Raw genomic sequence first — 17,186 nt, forward strand, 5'->3', positions numbered from 1 at the left:
AAGTTATTCAGAGACAGGCACATTCTTCAAAAACCCACTTTCAAAATATATGAAAAGCTGTGTTTGTTATGTTAAATAATTATTCTGAAATTATTATTGTTGTTATTTAGTGGTCATTAAAATGTCTATAGAATCTAAAAAAAACTGATGATGATTCATCTCATAAGTCATGACACATTGTTCTCTACATAAGCTACTTTTATAAGTTAGAAGTATCCGTATTGTCTGTCCCGTTTGTAGCAACTGAAAATAAAATAAATTCATAATTATAATAAAGGTCAATCAAATGGACCAATATGGCAAGGCCATGATGATCCACTTGGTAAAATAAATCCGCTTGGCATCTTTCTTGGCCTTAAGACAACAATTCTGATGGCTAAAGATCCAAACGGGACACAAAAAAAGAAAAAAAAAAAGAAGTATCCGTATTGGTATTGGCAATACTGGCCAAGTATTCGCTTAGTATCAGATCGCAGTAGCGCACCACTACAGAGCAGTGCCTAGCTGTGCGTCTGAGGTAAAATGGTAGTATTTCACAATTTGTGTATATAGTACTGGTGTGCTTTTTGAGCAACAAGTGCACTTGTTGCCTAATGTCTAATAAACTATGCTTCCTATGATGTAACTGGAAACTCCTTTTAACCCTTTGCTGTAACCTTCCACACAACCTGAAGAGTACCTCCTCATGAGTCAATGACAGCTTTCCTTGAGAAGTCTAAATCAAGTTTAATGCAATGGTCTGGTCAGATCTGTTTTTTAGGATCTAAAAATTAAGCTTGCTTTGAAAAGTTAAATGCTGCAAAATCAACCAGTGAAATTAAGCAGTGAAATTAAGCAGTTGGTGTGAATGGCTGAATTAGGTATAACTGAATCCAAGAAATATTTGTAACGCCGAAAGATTTTATAATGACACAAAGACTACAGATAGCAAGTTTGTGTGCTTAAATCTAGCAAATTTTCCACAATGAACAAAGAGGGAAAAGCTGCCTACAAGGTCACTTTTGCCATATCAGGTAACTCACTCAATCAAAATAACTCCTTCAGGAGTACCTGAGGCGGGAACCTGTGGAATAATCCAGAAACTGTTTGGCACTGCTGGATCATTCTCCTCAGTGAGTTTGCTAGTAATTGCTAGAAACGAAACTTCAACTTTAGTTTTTTTTTTTCATTCTCTGTATTTTCCTGATAGCAACTGCTTTGGAAATCTGCTGACGGTATTTTTAATTGGACCGCTGGTCGAGGCAGTTGAAACTGACGGGAGAGGATTGGCCAGCATCGCTCCTCCTGTGTTCTAGAGAGTTCGGAGTGGGAATGATATTGAGGAGGTCCGGCCGCTCCCACACACATACACACACACACTACTGACTGATACCGGGGATCAGGACCCGTCACACCCAGTCACTCAGGGCAAAGGCAACCTGCGCCACAGTAGGAAAACAACAGAGGTGAGTATAGAGAGGAGAAACGTGTGGCATGCTGACGTCAAGTGGTTAGCGTCACGTTAACATCATTAACGGCTGCAGTGTTTTAAGGTAACATCTAAGCTAGTTGGTGCTTTTTTTTTGCTGTTGTTTTGTTATTAGGTTTATCTTACTGCCACACATCCTTAAGTATGCATGTTAAGTGTAGCTTAACCGATAAGATGCTTGACAGTTAAAATGACAAACAACAGGTATAAACTGCTACTGCTGCTGCATGTTCCGTCTTACTCAAAACGGTCGGGATGAAGTTTCTAATATGCGTTAAAGTTACATAAAGTGGGAAGAAAGATCCAGAAAGTTCGCAGGCTTCTGAAATATGAAAGGGCACGCCCACTCGCACTGCTGCTGATAGACTGGCATGTACTTGCTGCTGCACAGTCACTCTTTCCCATCATCACTCCCAAAACAAATGCAATGCAGTGTCCATAAACAGTGTTAGCGAAGCACATCAGTATAAACAAGAGTCAGTGCAATTTGCAAATAAAGTTGCTTTGCATTATCCAAAGCAAGCACCTGTATAAGTTGTCATATTTTGCAAATTAAGAATGCAAGCTAAAACCTACCCGTCATTATCTTTATCAATATAGGAATGTTCATGCGGACTGTAATAAAGCATAGCTAAAATCAACCCACTGTTAACCACAGTCCAAATATATTTATATATCAATCAGCTCTACTTTTTGCTAACCCAAGCCATAAAGCCCTGGCTCTTATCAAACTGCCAGTCTCCACATTTCTGCTGCACCACTACTGGCAGCATGCCCCACAGGAGGAACCCAGCCACCCACTGGCATGAAAAGTTTGTTATAATGACCTCCCATGTGGTTTAAGATTAGGGTATCATTACAGTGTGTTGGTAATCTGCTACTGTAGCAACAGTAAACATGGCTTTTCCTATTTAGCTGTTTTCCCAAAATTTTCCACATAGTTTCACTCAGAAATGTATTGATAGAGAATCCCTTTTGTAGTTTATATTTTTGAGATTATAAAACAGAATATAGAATATTAGTGTCTTGTAATGGCCACTAGAGGTGATTTTGGATGGCGCATTCTTGTTAGACCAACAGCAGTCTGCACACTAAAAACACAGAGATAAAAATTTTGATTTTGATTATAGGTGTCCAAATACCTTATTCTTGGAAGAGGCCCATGCTTTCCTGTCGTTCCTTGTTAATGTAATAAAGGCACTTAATACCAAGTTCTCAGAAAGGAGGAGGCCTAGTAACAGGTGTGGTGGACTTAACTTTCACTGAAACCATTTGTTTGAACAGCTCAGACTCTGATAATAGCCTCGTTACCCCATACTACAAGAGTGCATCATGGTATCCCCACCCCACCAGTGCTTAGAGCTTAAGTTACTCATCTGCCACATATCCACACTGTCACTTTAGTGCCAGTCTGTGATTAACAACTATAAATAATGATCTTATTCTCAGGAACCATGTCCAAGGGACCAGCAGTTGGTATTGACCTGGGCACTACCTACTCCTGTGTAGGAGTTTTTCAGCATGGCAAAGTGGAAATCATTGCCAATGACCAGGGAAACAGGACTACACCCAGCTATGTTGCATTCACTGACACAGAGAGGCTGATTGGGGATGCAGCCAAGAACCAAGTGGCCTTGAACCCAAACAACACAATATTTGGTATGCTTTTTTCCCCCTAGAAAATTCAAGAATAGAAGATGAGCTTTGATGTTTCTGCGTATTAATCCTTTATTGCTTCCCAGATGCCAAACGTCTCATTGGACGCCGGTTTGATGACAGCGTTGTCCAGTCAGACATGAAACATTGGCCCTTTACAGTGATCAATGATGCTTCACGACCCAAAGTAAAGGTGGAATACAAGGGTGAGGCCAAGACGTTTTACCCAGAGGAGATCTCCTCCATGGTGCTGCTTAAAATGAAGGAGATTGCAGAAGCATACCTTGGCAAGGTACTTCTGAGCAAAAAGATTTATAATCTTTTATTTTAAGTCTCTCTTTCCCAGCAAGACACAGAAATGTCAACAGCAGACTTCACTGCTTGTGTCATGTTTACTTTTACAGCCTAGATACCTCCTGGTTTAAAATCAACTAAAAAAACCCTGCTCATCACAGTTCTCATTGATAGTCTTATTAAAATTTCCAGACGGTAACAAGTGTCGTAGTGACTGTGCCTGCCTACTTCAACGACTCTCAGCGCCAGGCCACCAAAGATGCAGGGACCATTTCTGGGCTTAATGTCCTTCGTATCATCAATGAGCCCACCGCTGCTGCCATTGCCTATGGCCTGGACAAAAAGGTATGCTAGAGTTTTTTGATGTTGTGTAGAAAGCCCTAAAGTTTGTCTGAATAAAAAAAATAAAAATGTAGTAAATCCACAATCTACAAATTACGATTAAATGCTACATTTTTAGGTTGGATCAGAGAGAAATGTTCTCATCTTCGATCTGGGCGGCGGCACATTTGACGTCTCGATCCTGACAATTGAAGACGGCATCTTTGAAGTGAAGTCCACAGCGGGTGACACTCACTTGGGCGGTGAAGACTTTGACAACCGCATGGTGAACCACTTCATCTCCGAGTTCAAACGCAAGTACAAAAAAGACATTAGCGACAACAAGAGGGCGGTGCGTCGTCTGCGCACGGCATGTGAGAGGGCCAAGCGCACCCTGTCATCCAGCACTCAGGCTAGCATTGAAATTGACTCTCTGTACGAGGGCATCGATTTCTACACCTCCATTACCAGAGCCCGGTTTGAGGAGCTGAACGCAGATCTGTTCCGAGGAACCCTGGAGCCTGTGGAAAAGGCTCTCCGTGATGCCAAGATGGATAAGGCCCAAATCCATGACATTGTGCTAGTGGGGGGTTCTACTCGTATTCCTAAGATCCAGAAGCTCTTGCAAGATTTCTTCAATGGGAAGGAACTCAATAAGAGCATTAACCCTGATGAGGCAGTGGCCTACGGTGCAGGTATGGCCCCTGTGTGCTTAGAAATAGAACAACAACTGTCTTGCACTACAGAGCTACTAATGAGCAACATTTTAAAACTTGATTTCACTTTTCTTTTTTCTTTTTTTTTCTGCAGCTGTGCAGGCAGCCATCTTGGCAGGTGACAAATCTGAGAATGTGCAGGATCTCCTGCTGCTGGATGTGACCCCCTTGTCTCTGGGCATCGAGACTGCTGGAGGAGTCATGACTGTGCTGATCAAGAGAAACACCACAATCCCCACAAAGCAGACCCAAACCTTTACCACCTATTCAGACAACCAGCCTGGTGTGCTCATTCAGGTAAAACTACAACCTCAGTCCCCTCTTCCATTTGTTTACTAAAATGTAAGACTGAAACATTGAAAATGCTTTTTTGATGTTTTGTCATCAGGTGTTTGAGGGTGAAAGAGCGATGACAAAAGACAACAACCTCTTGGGGAAATTTGAGCTCACCGGAATCCCACCAGCCCCACGTGGGGTTCCACAGATTGAGGTGACATTCGATATCGACGCCAACGGCATTATGAATGTGTCTGCAGTCGACAAGAGCACCGGCAAGGAGAACAAGATCACAATCACCAATGACAAAGGTAACTAGGAAGTGAACTGTATCCAGATTGTGAAAATCGAGTTCTTTGCATTTAAGCCATCTTATTGCTCTGCTACTCAGGTCGCTTGAGCAAAGAGGACATCGAGCGCATGGTCCAGGAAGCTGAGAAGTACAAAGCTGAGGACGACGTGCAAAGACAGAAGGTCTCTGCCAAGAACGGTCTGGAGTCTTACGCCTTCAACATGAAGTCCGCTGTGGAGGATGAGAAGCTAAAGGGCAAGATCAGCGACGAAGACAAACAGAAGATTTTGGATAAATGTAACGAGGTCATCAGCTGGCTGGATAGAAACCAGGTATGAGTTTGTGCTGAACTGTGATTAGAAACCTTGAAAACAAATGCTCAGAATAAACTTGCATTTGACTCCCTCTTGTTACTTCTGTACAGACGGCAGAAAAAGATGAGTTTGAACATCAGCAGAAAGAGCTGGAGAAGCTGTGCAACCCCATCATGACCAAGCTGTACCAAAGTGCAGGTGGGGTTCCAGGGGGCATGCCCGGCGGCTTCCCCGGGGGTGGTGCTGCTCCTGGAGGAGGAGGATCCTCCGGCCCCACCATCGAGGAGGTCGACTAAGCCGCAGCTTGAACAGATGTGCATGAGCCTGTTCCCTTTGTTCTTGAAACGTTCGTGTGAGAGTAACACCATTCATGTTATCGCAGTATTATGTAAATACTCAAAACCATTAACTTCCATTCTCTGTTGACTGTTTTGACTTTTTTCTTCTTCTTTTTTTTTTAACTTTGTTTTGTATGCCAGGCTTAAGGCTGTATCTGCACTGTGACTTTATTGATTAACAGTTTCTCTTGGAAGTGAAGTTCCTTTGAGTTTAGTTCACATTTGCATTCCCAGTGTTTTTCTGGGTTGATATATGAAGCTAAAACTGTTGTTTATTGCACAACGATTAGCTAAATTAAACCAAATGAAATATTTTCATGATTTCCGAGTCATTTATTTATTGCCTCAAAGCTTTTCTGTGAAATTGAGCAGCACTATGGAGTGTTTTCTCAGGCATGGCTTTCAGCCTGCACGTTTAAATCTGAAACTGCATCAAAGCCGATGACTAAGCAGACATGCTTGTAGTTTTTCAAGGCTTCCTTTGTGTTTTTGTGGGTAGTTTACCATCAAAGTTTATTTGCTGGTCCTGATAGTGTGCACAATAATAGAGCAGAGACAAGACAGGCAACAACATTTTTCTCATTTATTTTGCTTAGTCGTGACTACTTAAGATGTTGGAAAGTTCATGGGGGTGTATTGGTTCCTCTTGGTCGCAGGTTATGGACCATTGCTGGTACACGTGTGAGAACATATGTTGAAGTGTTCGGCAGGTCAGCGCGAGTTAGAGTTTCTTGGGCATTCGTGCATCCGGTAGGCACACATGTAGAAGATACCTGAAACAGGGAGGGGTAAATAGTTCAGTTAAAAATAAAAAACACATAACACTTAAAGCATCATGAGATCCAAACCTGAGAAGAACGTGAGCACCACTGCCACCCAGCCCATTATATAGGACCAGGAGAATCGCCAGCTGCCATAACGTTTGCCGTAGTAGTTCACCGTCACCCCTGTGTACACAGCCATCGCCAGCAACACAAAGAAGCCTGCACAAAAAGATAGCGTAAGTACCGGAGGTGCTAATTCTCTGCTATACCAGGAAAGCTTTTATATGACTGCATGTGAGGAGCTCACAGGAGATAAAGAAGAGGATGCCAGCTGCAAATGTCTTGTCAAACCCGTCGAAGGAGGAGTAGTGGATGAAGGCCATGACGCCAATCACAATGCCAATGAAACAAGCCAGCAGGGAAAGGATCATGAAGGCCCGGGTGGCATCCCAGTATGCTGTGAGCCAGAGCGAGACAGGCCAGACTTAATAAATGCAGACTTTAGAAGTATGTTTATTCTTTGTTACACATTCAGTTTGTGAAGTTATATGTTGCCTGTATTTGTGCTTGTCCTAATGTAGGAGACAGATCTAGCTTGCCATCTAGAGCATGTCAAAAAATGTGATGAAGTAAGAGAGAAAATGGAAAGCTGTTTTATGTTGTGTTGCTGGTGCAAATAAAAGCATATGAAGAAATCTCACACACAGGCTCCCCACCAAAAATAGATTTCCTAATAACATCTGTGCCACTAGTGTGACTCGCAACCTACTTGAGGTGGAAGCACAATTTCGCAGTCCCCCTGTATGGAGGACTGAAAGTGCCAAAGCCAGAAATAAATGAATAAATAATTCAATGCAAGCCTTTCGCGTCTTTATTATATTATTTTCAATTTTGAAATAGTTCCCTTATTTTTAATGCTCTTTTTACATCACTCCCCGCATTCCTACTTTATTACCAAACATCAAAATATGTTGTGGGTTCAGGGAGTTTTTTTATTTGTCGATCAACACTAGGTTCAGAAATGTTTGCCAACAAATAAAGCAGTTTGTCTGGACTGTGCACGCTTTTATGAGTGCACATAAAGAAGTGTAGATGTGATGTTTTCTCAGGGTGGGTTTCAAAGTCAAATAATTTTATATTTATGCAAACAGAGGTAAAAAGGAAAGGGGAAATGTTTTTAAAATGAATGTATCTATATTCATTAATAAATGTTATTAACCACTTAATTTTAGAGATAAATAATTGCTGGTGCTATTTAAAGCATAAATGTTTTGTCATTTTACAATTAGTTAATGGCTATATGTATTATTTTTTCATCTACTGTGATATTTTTTAGTCAGTGAGTCATTTATTCATTTTATTGATTAATTAATTTTTATTTTTACATTTTGGTTTTGTTTTTTTTCAGATTGGGTTTTTAAGTTTCAGTCATCCCTACCCATGAACCTAAAGGGAGTAACCATAGTGAAAATTGGAACTAACAAAATATATTGATTAAATAACAAAGAAAAAAAAATTTTTTTCATCGTTTTTTGTAACACCAAAGTATATTATTTTATTTTATTTTGGAAGTTTTGGTTCTCCATACTCATAAAGAAGAGAGGGGAAGTATTCCAGTGTTGATCAAGGTTCTGGACTAATTGTGAGCCAACTAAGACGTATTAATGAGGGTAAGCCTGTCTGTAGACATGCAGTGTAAGACAACCAGCAGGTCTTACCAATACTGTCTGTATGTGTCATGCATTTCCCAGGCACACAGTACCGCCACAGGCCCTGGTGCATGTAATTGCTGGAGTGCCGATACTGCATCCAGTAGTCAGTTGCCGTGGAGACAATGAGGAGTATGTTTCCAACTCCGGCACAGAACAACCCACCTCCCATGAAGCTGTACATCCTGCCAAAAAACACTGACTGACACGTAGACAAAAAACAGGTCAAGGCCTCACCACCACATCTGAGCCCCGGCTATACCAATTAGAGCAAGTACTTCCTGTTACAGAGAGGAGTAACAGTGGGCATGAATAAAACAATATCTAAATACATTCAGCGGCATGCCACAAATGCGATGCTGGAGCTATCGACAGATCTGATTGCATATATATGAAAAAGAAAAAAAGAACCGTCTTATAAGACATGAACAAGCAGCAGGCTCAATCTGACAAATCATTAACCTCTAACTCTGCTGCATCAGGAAGTGTCTATATCTTTAAAAGCACATGCAGGGCTGATAAACATTTTTCAAAGCCAGATATATTTATGTTAAATTATACCCAAGTCTGCCAAACATGGTACAGTGAACAGTATGGAAATGATGCACACGAGCTCGGGAATTTTATTCCATCTAGATTCAGTGGTGCATCCGTAACACATGGCATATTGTTTAAATATTTTATATAAAGTGGGCTTTTCCACTCTGTTTTAAATTTAATTGAAGTGAAATTTAAGAGAAGCAAGGATTCACCCACTGAACTTAATTCAAACAACACTAAAAAGGACTTTCTTATTCCATACAAAATACAGTTAATTGCACTGTGTTTCCATATTGATCACATACCTCTTTTTCCCCTTAGAAAAAGTCAGAGATTCCAATAATTCGGGTTGTCAAAGCACGGAGGAGCCCAATATTGCCCAGGATGGCAGGAAAGTTTTGTTTGTGCATAGGAAACCAAGCGAACAAACGGGCTGACGGAACAATGGAGCATGCTGAGCCACAACCAATCACAGAGGATGAGTTTTGTGTTTTAGGGAATCTGCTGAAAATACAAAACCGTTAAAGCGCTGCGCACATCTCGGCAATACTGATGACACAGGGCTTTTAATTCAAAATGCTCCACAACCATACACAGCAAACCCGTGGCCTGCGCTGCTCAACCATAGTACTGTTGAAAGAGAGATTATTTAACATAGTGCAAAATGTAGAAACAGAATCCTCTGCAGTGTTGAATTATGTAATGTGACTTTGGTAAATCATTTTGCCCATTATTCACATGTTAAAGTTTTGTTTTTAATAAATATTGGGCTCTTTCTCTCTTCAATATAGACTTTCATAAAATTCAAATTGTACAACTCACAAAAACTTTTATAAGGCTCATAACATAGATGATAAATCAACCATCTCATCATCATTTTAGTTCCACTAAAATGTTGAAAGTACAAATTATGATCATCTAAATAAATTTATATACACACACACACACACACACACATATATATATATATATATATATATATATATATATATATATATATATAGCACTAGCGAGCCCAGAGGAATTCATTTAATTATAGATGAAATAAACAAAATAAATTGCTGGACCATATGCATGCAGTTGGCGTGAAAGCGTGATGAGTGTGGCTAATAAAACTGTATAATGTGGGTGAAGAAGCTGCAGCACAAGTGGTTTATCTTTGCTGTAGCACCTGGCAGAAAGAGCGGGCTGTAAAAGAGAGGGTTGCGTGTCAGAAATTAATATTTCATTCGGTTGCTTGATAGTGTAGCATATTCTATACGAAAAGGTGTTACTGTTGAAAGAGTCAGGACAGATGAGTTTCTAATCAGGAGCACAATCAGAGGGTCAATTATGAAGAGTTTGTTTTCCAAGAGTTTGGAATAAATAAGTAAAGCAAAGCAAAGTCATTCCAAGTCTGGCATATTTCTTGTCTTAGCTCTTCCTTTCCTGTATCGTTGATGGTGTGTTTTGACGCCTCAGTATCGAATGAAGGCCAAAAAGCAAAATAGGTCTCAGGCTTTTTCCAGTGGGTTCTCCAGTTAGGCGTAGCCACCCTTAATAACTTGTGATGCACACCGAGTCACTTTGTTCTGGAGGCAGGTCTGAAATATGACAGAAACCACTCAGTTCAGAAAAGACAAACAAGAGTTACACCTAGCAAGTGTCCAATGTGGAAAGAGTGAAGGCAGACGTTAACGTAGCACACAACTAATTATTTATTGGTACGGTTACTTAGAATAGAATAGAATAGAATAGAATAGAATAGAATTCAACTTTATTGTCATTGCACATGCACAGGTACAGGGCAACGAAATGCAGTTTGCATCCATCCAGAAGTGCTTAGTGATATAGATATATTACAATATATATTAGCAATAATATAGATATGTAAGTATATTACAGAAATGGGTCTATTATGGTATGTTATAATGTACACGGTATGAAGTATGTTGTGAATATTCTATAACTATAAGTATGTACAGGCTGTAGTGAGTACAAGCTATGTACAGGATATGAACAGGATATAAATATGAAAAACTATACAGAATATGAAATAAATAACTTTACAGGAATCTGAGATATACAGCTATACAGAAATGGGAACTATGCAAGTTGTAAACAGTTGTAGGGTTAAAAATTATCGTATGTACAGAATGATTGTTTACACAGGGCTATACAGTAGTGCAGTTAAGGTAAGTGAGGGTGTGGATAATTTCTACAGAGGCTATATAAAGTGCTAGTGGTTGTGAGTGGTGGTTCAGTCCATGTTATTATTGTGTGTTTGAGGGTACAGTTGTCCATTGTGTGTGTGTGTGTATGTTCAGTCCATGAGTTAACGTGAGTTAACGTGGGTCAGATGTCAGGAGGCAGAGTTCTTATCCACAACACAAAACAACCTTTGAACTTTTTTTATAAGGACAGGAGGGAAACTGTCACACTGTGATATGTACATGTAGATTTAGGCCCATGAGGAGACGCCTAAATTCTTAAAAACTCAGCACAATCTCTCTAACAATAAACAAGATAAAATACATAAGATAATAAAAAAGATCTAAACAATTTAACTTCCTCAAACTGAATCATATTTTATATCAATCTCAGCTCTGTCCCATCTGGTGTATCCAAATCGTGTTTAACCCCACATAACAGAGCTATAAAAACATGACAATAGTAGTTAATTAACAGTAGTTAATAGTTTGAGTCATGCTGAACAATGATGGAATTTATTTAAGCATAATGTGTAAGAAAATAAGTGGGTGGAGTTTATGTAAAGGTGGTTATTTAATTTCTTTAGTCAGAGTCACTGGCTATTTCCATAAAGGTCATTTAGAGCACACACAGGTGTACACAATGAAAATGGATTCAGCAGCCTGGTTCAGCAGCCTGGTTCAGCATTGTTCATTAGTGAGCTTGGCCTGCACAGGACCACTGGTAGCACAAGAATAGGATAAAATCCATTTATGAAATATTTTGTTTGAGGATTGTTTGCATTTCAATCATTTTATTATGGTTTACGCAAACCCCTTTTAACATATTTATGTTTATTCAGAGCAAATTTAGGTTTTAATGCAATCTATAAAACTCAAAGGTTGAACCCATGTTAAATGTGTTGGTACTAACATGTCTGCTGCTGTGACATCTTCAATCAAGTAGCACAGCAGCAGTTATCTTCATATCCCCCTTGACAATGAGCTTCAAAGGACAACAAGCTAATATGTCTGTACTTTTAGTTGCTATAAATACAAGTGGACCTGCTCTGAATTTAATCCTAATTTCACAAAAAGCATTCACACATTTAAGTTCTCGAGCATTTACTGGGAACCATGTAAAGGAAAAGGTAAATAGTATAATAGTAACTGAGTAATAACTGAGTCAAAGGCCATCACATGCTTGACTCAGTTATTACCACTAGGTGGTGCATTTTATTTAATCTTGCACCAAACACTGACTCATTAGCTGCATTTTGACTTACAGAAATATACCAATGTGCTGTACTCTTAATTTTCTCTTAAATGCACACTAACTTACCTACCTATATTAGGTTTACATTGCAGTTTGGGTATCCAATGCTCCATACAGTAAGTAAGGTTAATGTATTAATGTCATAGTCCCGGGTCTGTGACCCAGTGTTTTGAGTTTAGTGGGTTTTCTAGTTTTGTTTGCTTATGAATCCTACGGTTGTGTAATGTGTATATTGTTTCTTGTAGTTCTCCCCTTGGTATATTTAGTCTTCTTCTGTTATACATTGTGTTAGAATAATTCCTCCCTCATTGTTCCCCATCCTCTTGTGTCTTGTTTCCTGTGTTAGTCATTGATGCCTCCCTGTGAAGTCAGTCTTGTCTCGTTGCTAAGCTGTCTTTTTCGCTCTCATCACTCAGTGTCTCTTCCCAGTCTCCTCTTGTCCTCTGCCAGATCGTTAGTTCTCCCCCAATGTGTCTCATCCATGTTCCACGTTCTCAGCTTCAGGTTTCATGTTTCACATCCTTAGTGTTTAGTTTCTTCCCAGTTTAGTGTTAGTGAAAGTCTTTGCCTTTTGTTTTGTGTTTTGTTTGATTTTGTGCAGCCTTAAAATGTGGTTTGCTTTGGCTAAATTTAGTCCTACTGTCCGCTTTTGGGTCCTTACTTCAAATACATGATGTGCGCCTGCAGATGACAATTAATCCCACATTGATTGGATTTTTACTATTGCCCTTCACATATTAAAAATCCCCTATACAAAAAATAGTGTTCGCTATTGTTAACTAAAGCACTCTGTTGTGTACACATTGATGCATGAACAGGTCTAAACACTTAAACTGTTTTTACCTTACTCTGGGAAAGCTTCTTCAAATTCATCTTCAGTCCCTATTCAAGACGGGTTACTTTTGCTCGTACATCACAGCCACTTTGTGCTCCAATTTCCAGTTGTTCATATTGTAGTTATCATGCATGTGCACTTTTTTATATAGACGAGAAGAGAGAACTACATTTCCAACAAGGGAAAGTATCGTTCTACAGCTAAAAATGACAAATCTACTGTCGACCTAATGTTGTACATTTTTAGATACATGTGAAGTGGTCTCTTTTACAAACTGAGCCTGTGTGCGTGTGGGAGGGGTCAGCAAACCACACAGACCCTAATCCACGCAACAGGGCTAAAAGCATAAATTTGTCGAACCCTTCTAAATTGCATAACCTATTCAAATTGCATCGGATTACCATTATCATCCTAGCCTGGTGGGACCCAGCGTGTATTTGCCGAAGGCAATGGAGTCCAACTCGCTTTCCACGCCATCCACTGTCTCCCTGCCAAAACACTGTAGTGCTTCCACTAATAAGATCTGCACAAAAGAGGCACATGCAGCAGCTGACGGTGCAGACACGAGGAAAAGCCTTTTATATCTCGCTGCTGTCACGTTTCAGGAGACATACAGAAAGATGAAGGCTTCCTCCGCTCATTAAACCGCATTCAAAAACAGGCATTTTCAGAATACTGCAATCCGTAGAAGGCATCAAATCACACACAGTGTAGTATTAGACATTTTACAGGGAGCATGATATAACAATATCCAAGTTCATTCAAACCTCAGGGACATTTCGCCATTTTCCTTTTTCCTCACTCTGCTCTTTAAAACCTTCTCCTGATCACATTGCTTGCATTACAAAATGGTTGTGTTTAAATTATTCAGGGTGTCTTTAATCGTTATCAATCATTATTTAAACATACAAAGTCCAAGATGATTTCTTTCAGTTTGGTTCGAATTTATTTTTATCGTTCACAAGGTCAGCCCAGCAATCTATAGACTTCCAAGGAACCTTGAGAGGACTGTTGTTATGTATTAGGTGTGTATAAACAAGGCTAAATTGAGAACAATTGAATTCAGTCAGCAAGCACTTGGCAGCAGTGGGGAGAAAGAACTGTCCTTTAACAGGAACTGACTGAATGAAGAGGTAAGAGAAGCATAAAGAGACAACATATAGCAAACAGGACAATAATGCACACCACACAACATGTTAATGACATGCAGCAGCCTCATAGGGAAAACAAAGGGAGTTAAGAAATTCTCAGTGCACTGGAGTTCCTCCAGTGGCCTGAGCCTACAGCCATAATTACTGGCCTAGTCACACTAGAGAAAAAGTAGGGCAGTAACCTCCAAGGAACTAGGAAAAGTCGGCAGGTGCTGTTGGTTACTGCATTGAATCTTTCAGCATTTTGCAAATACTTGCAGTGACCAACTGTTTACCCAGAGGCTGAGGGTGTTGCATGCTCATGGGATATCATTTTTGATTGGAGGTTGCACAGGTCGCCTGGTGGGAAGCAACCTCTGTGTAAACAATTACAGTCTAACTTGGACCGACTGCAGTTGCTCTCAGGCAGATTGGAGAAGTTTGCGACTAATTGCCATCTTATTTATAAATGCAGACGGATTGCCAACACATTCACTGAGTCAGACTATACCGATGAACATAACCTATCTATTGGCAATTGGGGACTTGACTCAGCTGGTCCCTAATTGGTAATATTCATAGACTACATAAAAATAAGTGGTCTGTGTTACTTTGCAGTTACATTGCTTTGCAGAATTCACATTAATGCAAATTTCTGTGCACGTAGACAGCAACAGATGTCAATTGCCATAATACCACAAACAGATTTCATGTAACTGTTAAATGGATCCCATGCAATCTTGTTGCTGTTCTGTCATCATCTTGATGCTCCACAGTTATTTAAAGGCATCAACTAAGAGTAGTCGCACAAACCTGATCCCCATTTTTCAATCAACCATTTCAAAGGCAGTGAGATCAAGTTCATTTCACACCGCTGCAATAATTTTGGTTATTGTGGTTATTGTGCTCCCAAACCTCTTTTTTTTCCACAGTGGCTGTACCAAGAATGGTTGAGAGTCCCACAATCCAGCTCCACCTATAAGTTTGATCAAAAAGGTAATCTTGAAGATAAACATTCACAAACATTCCCATATTAGCGGCTTTAAACTAAATGCAAGCGTATTGTTATTTATTGATTAGTGCATATATTACTGTTTACCACCTCAGTTTACTGTGTTAGTACTGCTGAGATGTACTAATTTAAGTAAAACACAACATACAGGTGAGGAGAAGCTTTGCAGGTGTTAATAATTTATTTTATTTGCACAAAGCCAATTCACAGCAGCAGTCTTCTCGGGATACTATTGTATCACACAGCAAAGCTCCTGCGTCCTGGAGAGAAAGAACAAAAGAAAGCACACATTTCATTCCACTTAAACATTTAGAAAATGTGTGCTGTTTAATTAATAATTTACATGCTTGATTTAGCATAGCTTTTTAACTTCATGGTAAATTTCTTGTCTCATATGAACCCCTCAGACTCGCTTGGATTTAATAAGGTTTTTATTTTGATCTTTCGCTACCAAATACTCATTATGAGTTTGGCCGTTAAACACAGTTTGGTGACTCTTTAATGATGACTGTGGATATCGTTATCGAAAAGCAAAAATACGGCATTAAATCAACGCTCACTCATGTGTGCACATAAAGAGGGCCGAGTGTGCACAGATCACCATCATTCAGTATAACTCAGAGATAGATGGAAACGTTTTTCTAACAAATGCTTTATTGGTCGGTTTAAAAATGAACACACCGGTGATCTACAGGAGTACCACGGTACACAGTCACACAAAGATTACAGAAAAAACAGTAGCACACACAAACACAACACACATGCACGCGCACGCACACCGACATGATGGGTTATTAGCACATTATCTGCCTCGTGACGTCTCCCATCAGTATGGTTTGATGGTTCAGGAGTAAACAGAAGATACATTCAATAATCAGCTGTACAACAATGTAATACTTGGATTCAACCCTACCCACCCCCACAATTTGTTAAAAATACAATATTTTCCCGCAGATCTGCAGATTTTTGTAATATATTTAACCATATCTTTTAAAAAAATTGGAAAGATGTCTATATACACAGAGGAGGAGTAACGGAAATCACAAAAAATAAAGATTAAACCAATAAAATAAGATTAAAAAAAAAAGAATAGAAATAGTTTGTGAAAAGGCAGATGGCAAGCCTCGACACGTTCCCTTTTGTCTTCAGTTTTTCAGCAGATACCATGGCAACAGATTGATGGTTCGCAAAGACGGGAAATCAGGGAGGAAAAATGGACGGTGTCACATGGCGTAATCGGCGACTGTCTACATGAGATTCTGGAAAGAAAAGACACAACAAAGATTAATGGGACAACAGTGTATGACTGCACAGATCAGCATCATTTAAATACAGTTTACAACAAGCACGAGCCTGAATGATTGAATGATCTTTTTGAAAGCTGAGGCTATATATGATATTTTATCTGCAGTTGTTTAGTGGGTAGTGCATGAAAACTGCTCATTCTTTAAAAAACTGTTTAAAAAAGACAAATTGCTAAAATTAATATACTTTGAGGAATCCCAAAAACAATAACTCAGATGACATTGTGTTTTTTTTTAGATGTATTTCTTAAATGTTCCCAACTATATTACATTTTATTCCCAAAGACTCTGAAAAAAAATATATACACCAGATATATTGAATCATATCTCAATAACAGGCACCAAATCATGCTCCGAAAATGAGATTTGAAAAGTGATTGTGGACATACCAGGCAGGGGGATGGCTAGAAAGTAAGAGGATTATATTTGGGCACTTCAACTTCACCACACTCCTTACAGTTAAGGCCTCACTCACACAGGACTAGAGACCAGTTGGCAAACCTCTTGGTCGTTTGGGAAAAATGTGTGTCCCCTGATTCATTTCTGTTGGCCAGTGATTGCTGGCAGTCACAAAGTGAAATTAGCCGCAACCAAAAACCTTCTTGTAATTTCTTTAGTAGCTAGCAGACAGTCACACGTCTGCACACTGAGTGGCAGTGAAACTGGAAAGAAACTTGTGTTTGACCCAATGAGCAAGCAGTTTCACAGCCAGACTACTCCTCTTTGTCACATCGGTAAAAACGATAATCTCAAGGATGACATCACTGGAGCCA

General features: G+C 39.6%; 3 protein-coding genes across 6 annotated transcripts in view; 1 reads left to right on the forward strand and 2 right to left on the reverse strand.

Moving 5' to 3' along the window:
* The first annotated feature begins 1,287 nt into the window (after positions 1–1,287).
* On the forward strand, positions 1,288–5,989 carry hspa8b (heat shock protein family A (Hsp70) member 8b). The gene is made up of 9 exons (XM_085380158.1): positions 1,288–1,445; positions 2,918–3,127; positions 3,211–3,416; positions 3,611–3,763; positions 3,879–4,434; positions 4,550–4,752; positions 4,844–5,042; positions 5,123–5,355; positions 5,448–5,989. Exons 2-9 carry the CDS (start codon positions 2,923–2,925, stop codon positions 5,631–5,633), a joined length of 1,941 nt encoding a protein of 646 aa, XP_085236284.1. The 5' UTR covers positions 1,288–1,445; positions 2,918–2,922; the 3' UTR covers positions 5,634–5,989.
* Positions 5,990–6,166: 177 nt separating this feature from the next.
* lim2.3 (lens intrinsic membrane protein 2.3) lies at positions 6,167–9,195 on the reverse strand. Of its 2 annotated transcripts, none has more exons than XM_085380077.1 (5): positions 8,994–9,195; positions 8,158–8,350; positions 6,747–6,896; positions 6,524–6,658; positions 6,167–6,448 (listed from the first exon to the last, which is right to left on the reverse strand). In XM_085380077.1, exons 2-5 carry the CDS (start codon positions 8,330–8,332, stop codon positions 6,387–6,389), a joined length of 522 nt encoding a protein of 173 aa, XP_085236203.1. In that variant the 5' UTR covers positions 8,333–8,350; positions 8,994–9,195; the 3' UTR covers positions 6,167–6,386. The 2 variants fall into 2 exon arrangements, with proteins under 2 accessions (XP_085236203.1, XP_085236204.1); XM_085380078.1 differs by having other exon boundaries at positions 8,158–8,346; positions 8,994–9,069.
* A 6,355-nt stretch (positions 9,196–15,550) lies between these two features.
* Positions 15,551–17,186, reverse strand: part of LOC146654318 (roundabout homolog 2) — an 80,305-nt gene continuing 78,669 nt past the window's right edge. Inside the window, exon 25 of one of the 3 annotated variants that reach the window (XM_085379509.1) lies at positions 15,551–16,368. In XM_085379509.1, coding sequence (XP_085235635.1) covers positions 16,357–16,368 — 12 coding nt within the window. In that variant the 3' untranslated portion in view covers positions 15,551–16,356. The remainder of the gene's footprint in view (positions 16,369–17,186) is intronic. The other 2 variants (XM_085379507.1, XM_085379508.1) reach the window with 2 other exon arrangements.

This window comes from Rhamphochromis longiceps, linkage group LG14, assembly GCF_057381845.1.
Source record: "Rhamphochromis longiceps isolate RC_006_pf linkage group LG14, R_longiceps_female_GT1.1, whole genome shotgun sequence".
Taxonomy (NCBI): Eukaryota; Metazoa; Chordata; class Actinopteri; order Cichliformes; family Cichlidae; genus Rhamphochromis; species Rhamphochromis longiceps.

What these genes read in the sequence shown, in the direction of transcription:
- hspa8b (XM_085380158.1), top strand. Translation starts at nt 2,923, where the DNA reads ATGTCCAAGGGACCAGCAGTTGGTATTGACCTGGGCACTACCTACTCC. An exon ending in CAGAAGCATACCTTGGCAAG is followed by an intron (nt 3,417 to 3,610) that starts GTACTTCTGAGC and finishes TAAAATTTCCAG; the next exon opens with ACGGTAACAAGTGTCGTAGT. An exon ending in GGCAGTGGCCTACGGTGCAG is followed by an intron (nt 4,435 to 4,549) that starts GTATGGCCCCTG and finishes TTTTTTCTGCAG; the next exon opens with CTGTGCAGGCAGCCATCTTG.
- lim2.3 (XM_085380077.1), bottom strand. Translation starts at nt 8,332, where the DNA reads ATGTACAGCTTCATGGGAGGTGGGTTGTTCTGTGCCGGAGTTGGAAAC. An exon ending in GACACATACAGACAGTATTG is followed by an intron (nt 6,897 to 8,157) that starts GTAAGACCTGCT and finishes TCTGGCTCACAG; the next exon opens with CATACTGGGATGCCACCCGG. An exon ending in CATCCTCTTCTTTATCTCCT is followed by an intron (nt 6,659 to 6,746) that starts GTGAGCTCCTCA and finishes CTTTTTGTGCAG; the next exon opens with GCTTCTTTGTGTTGCTGGCG.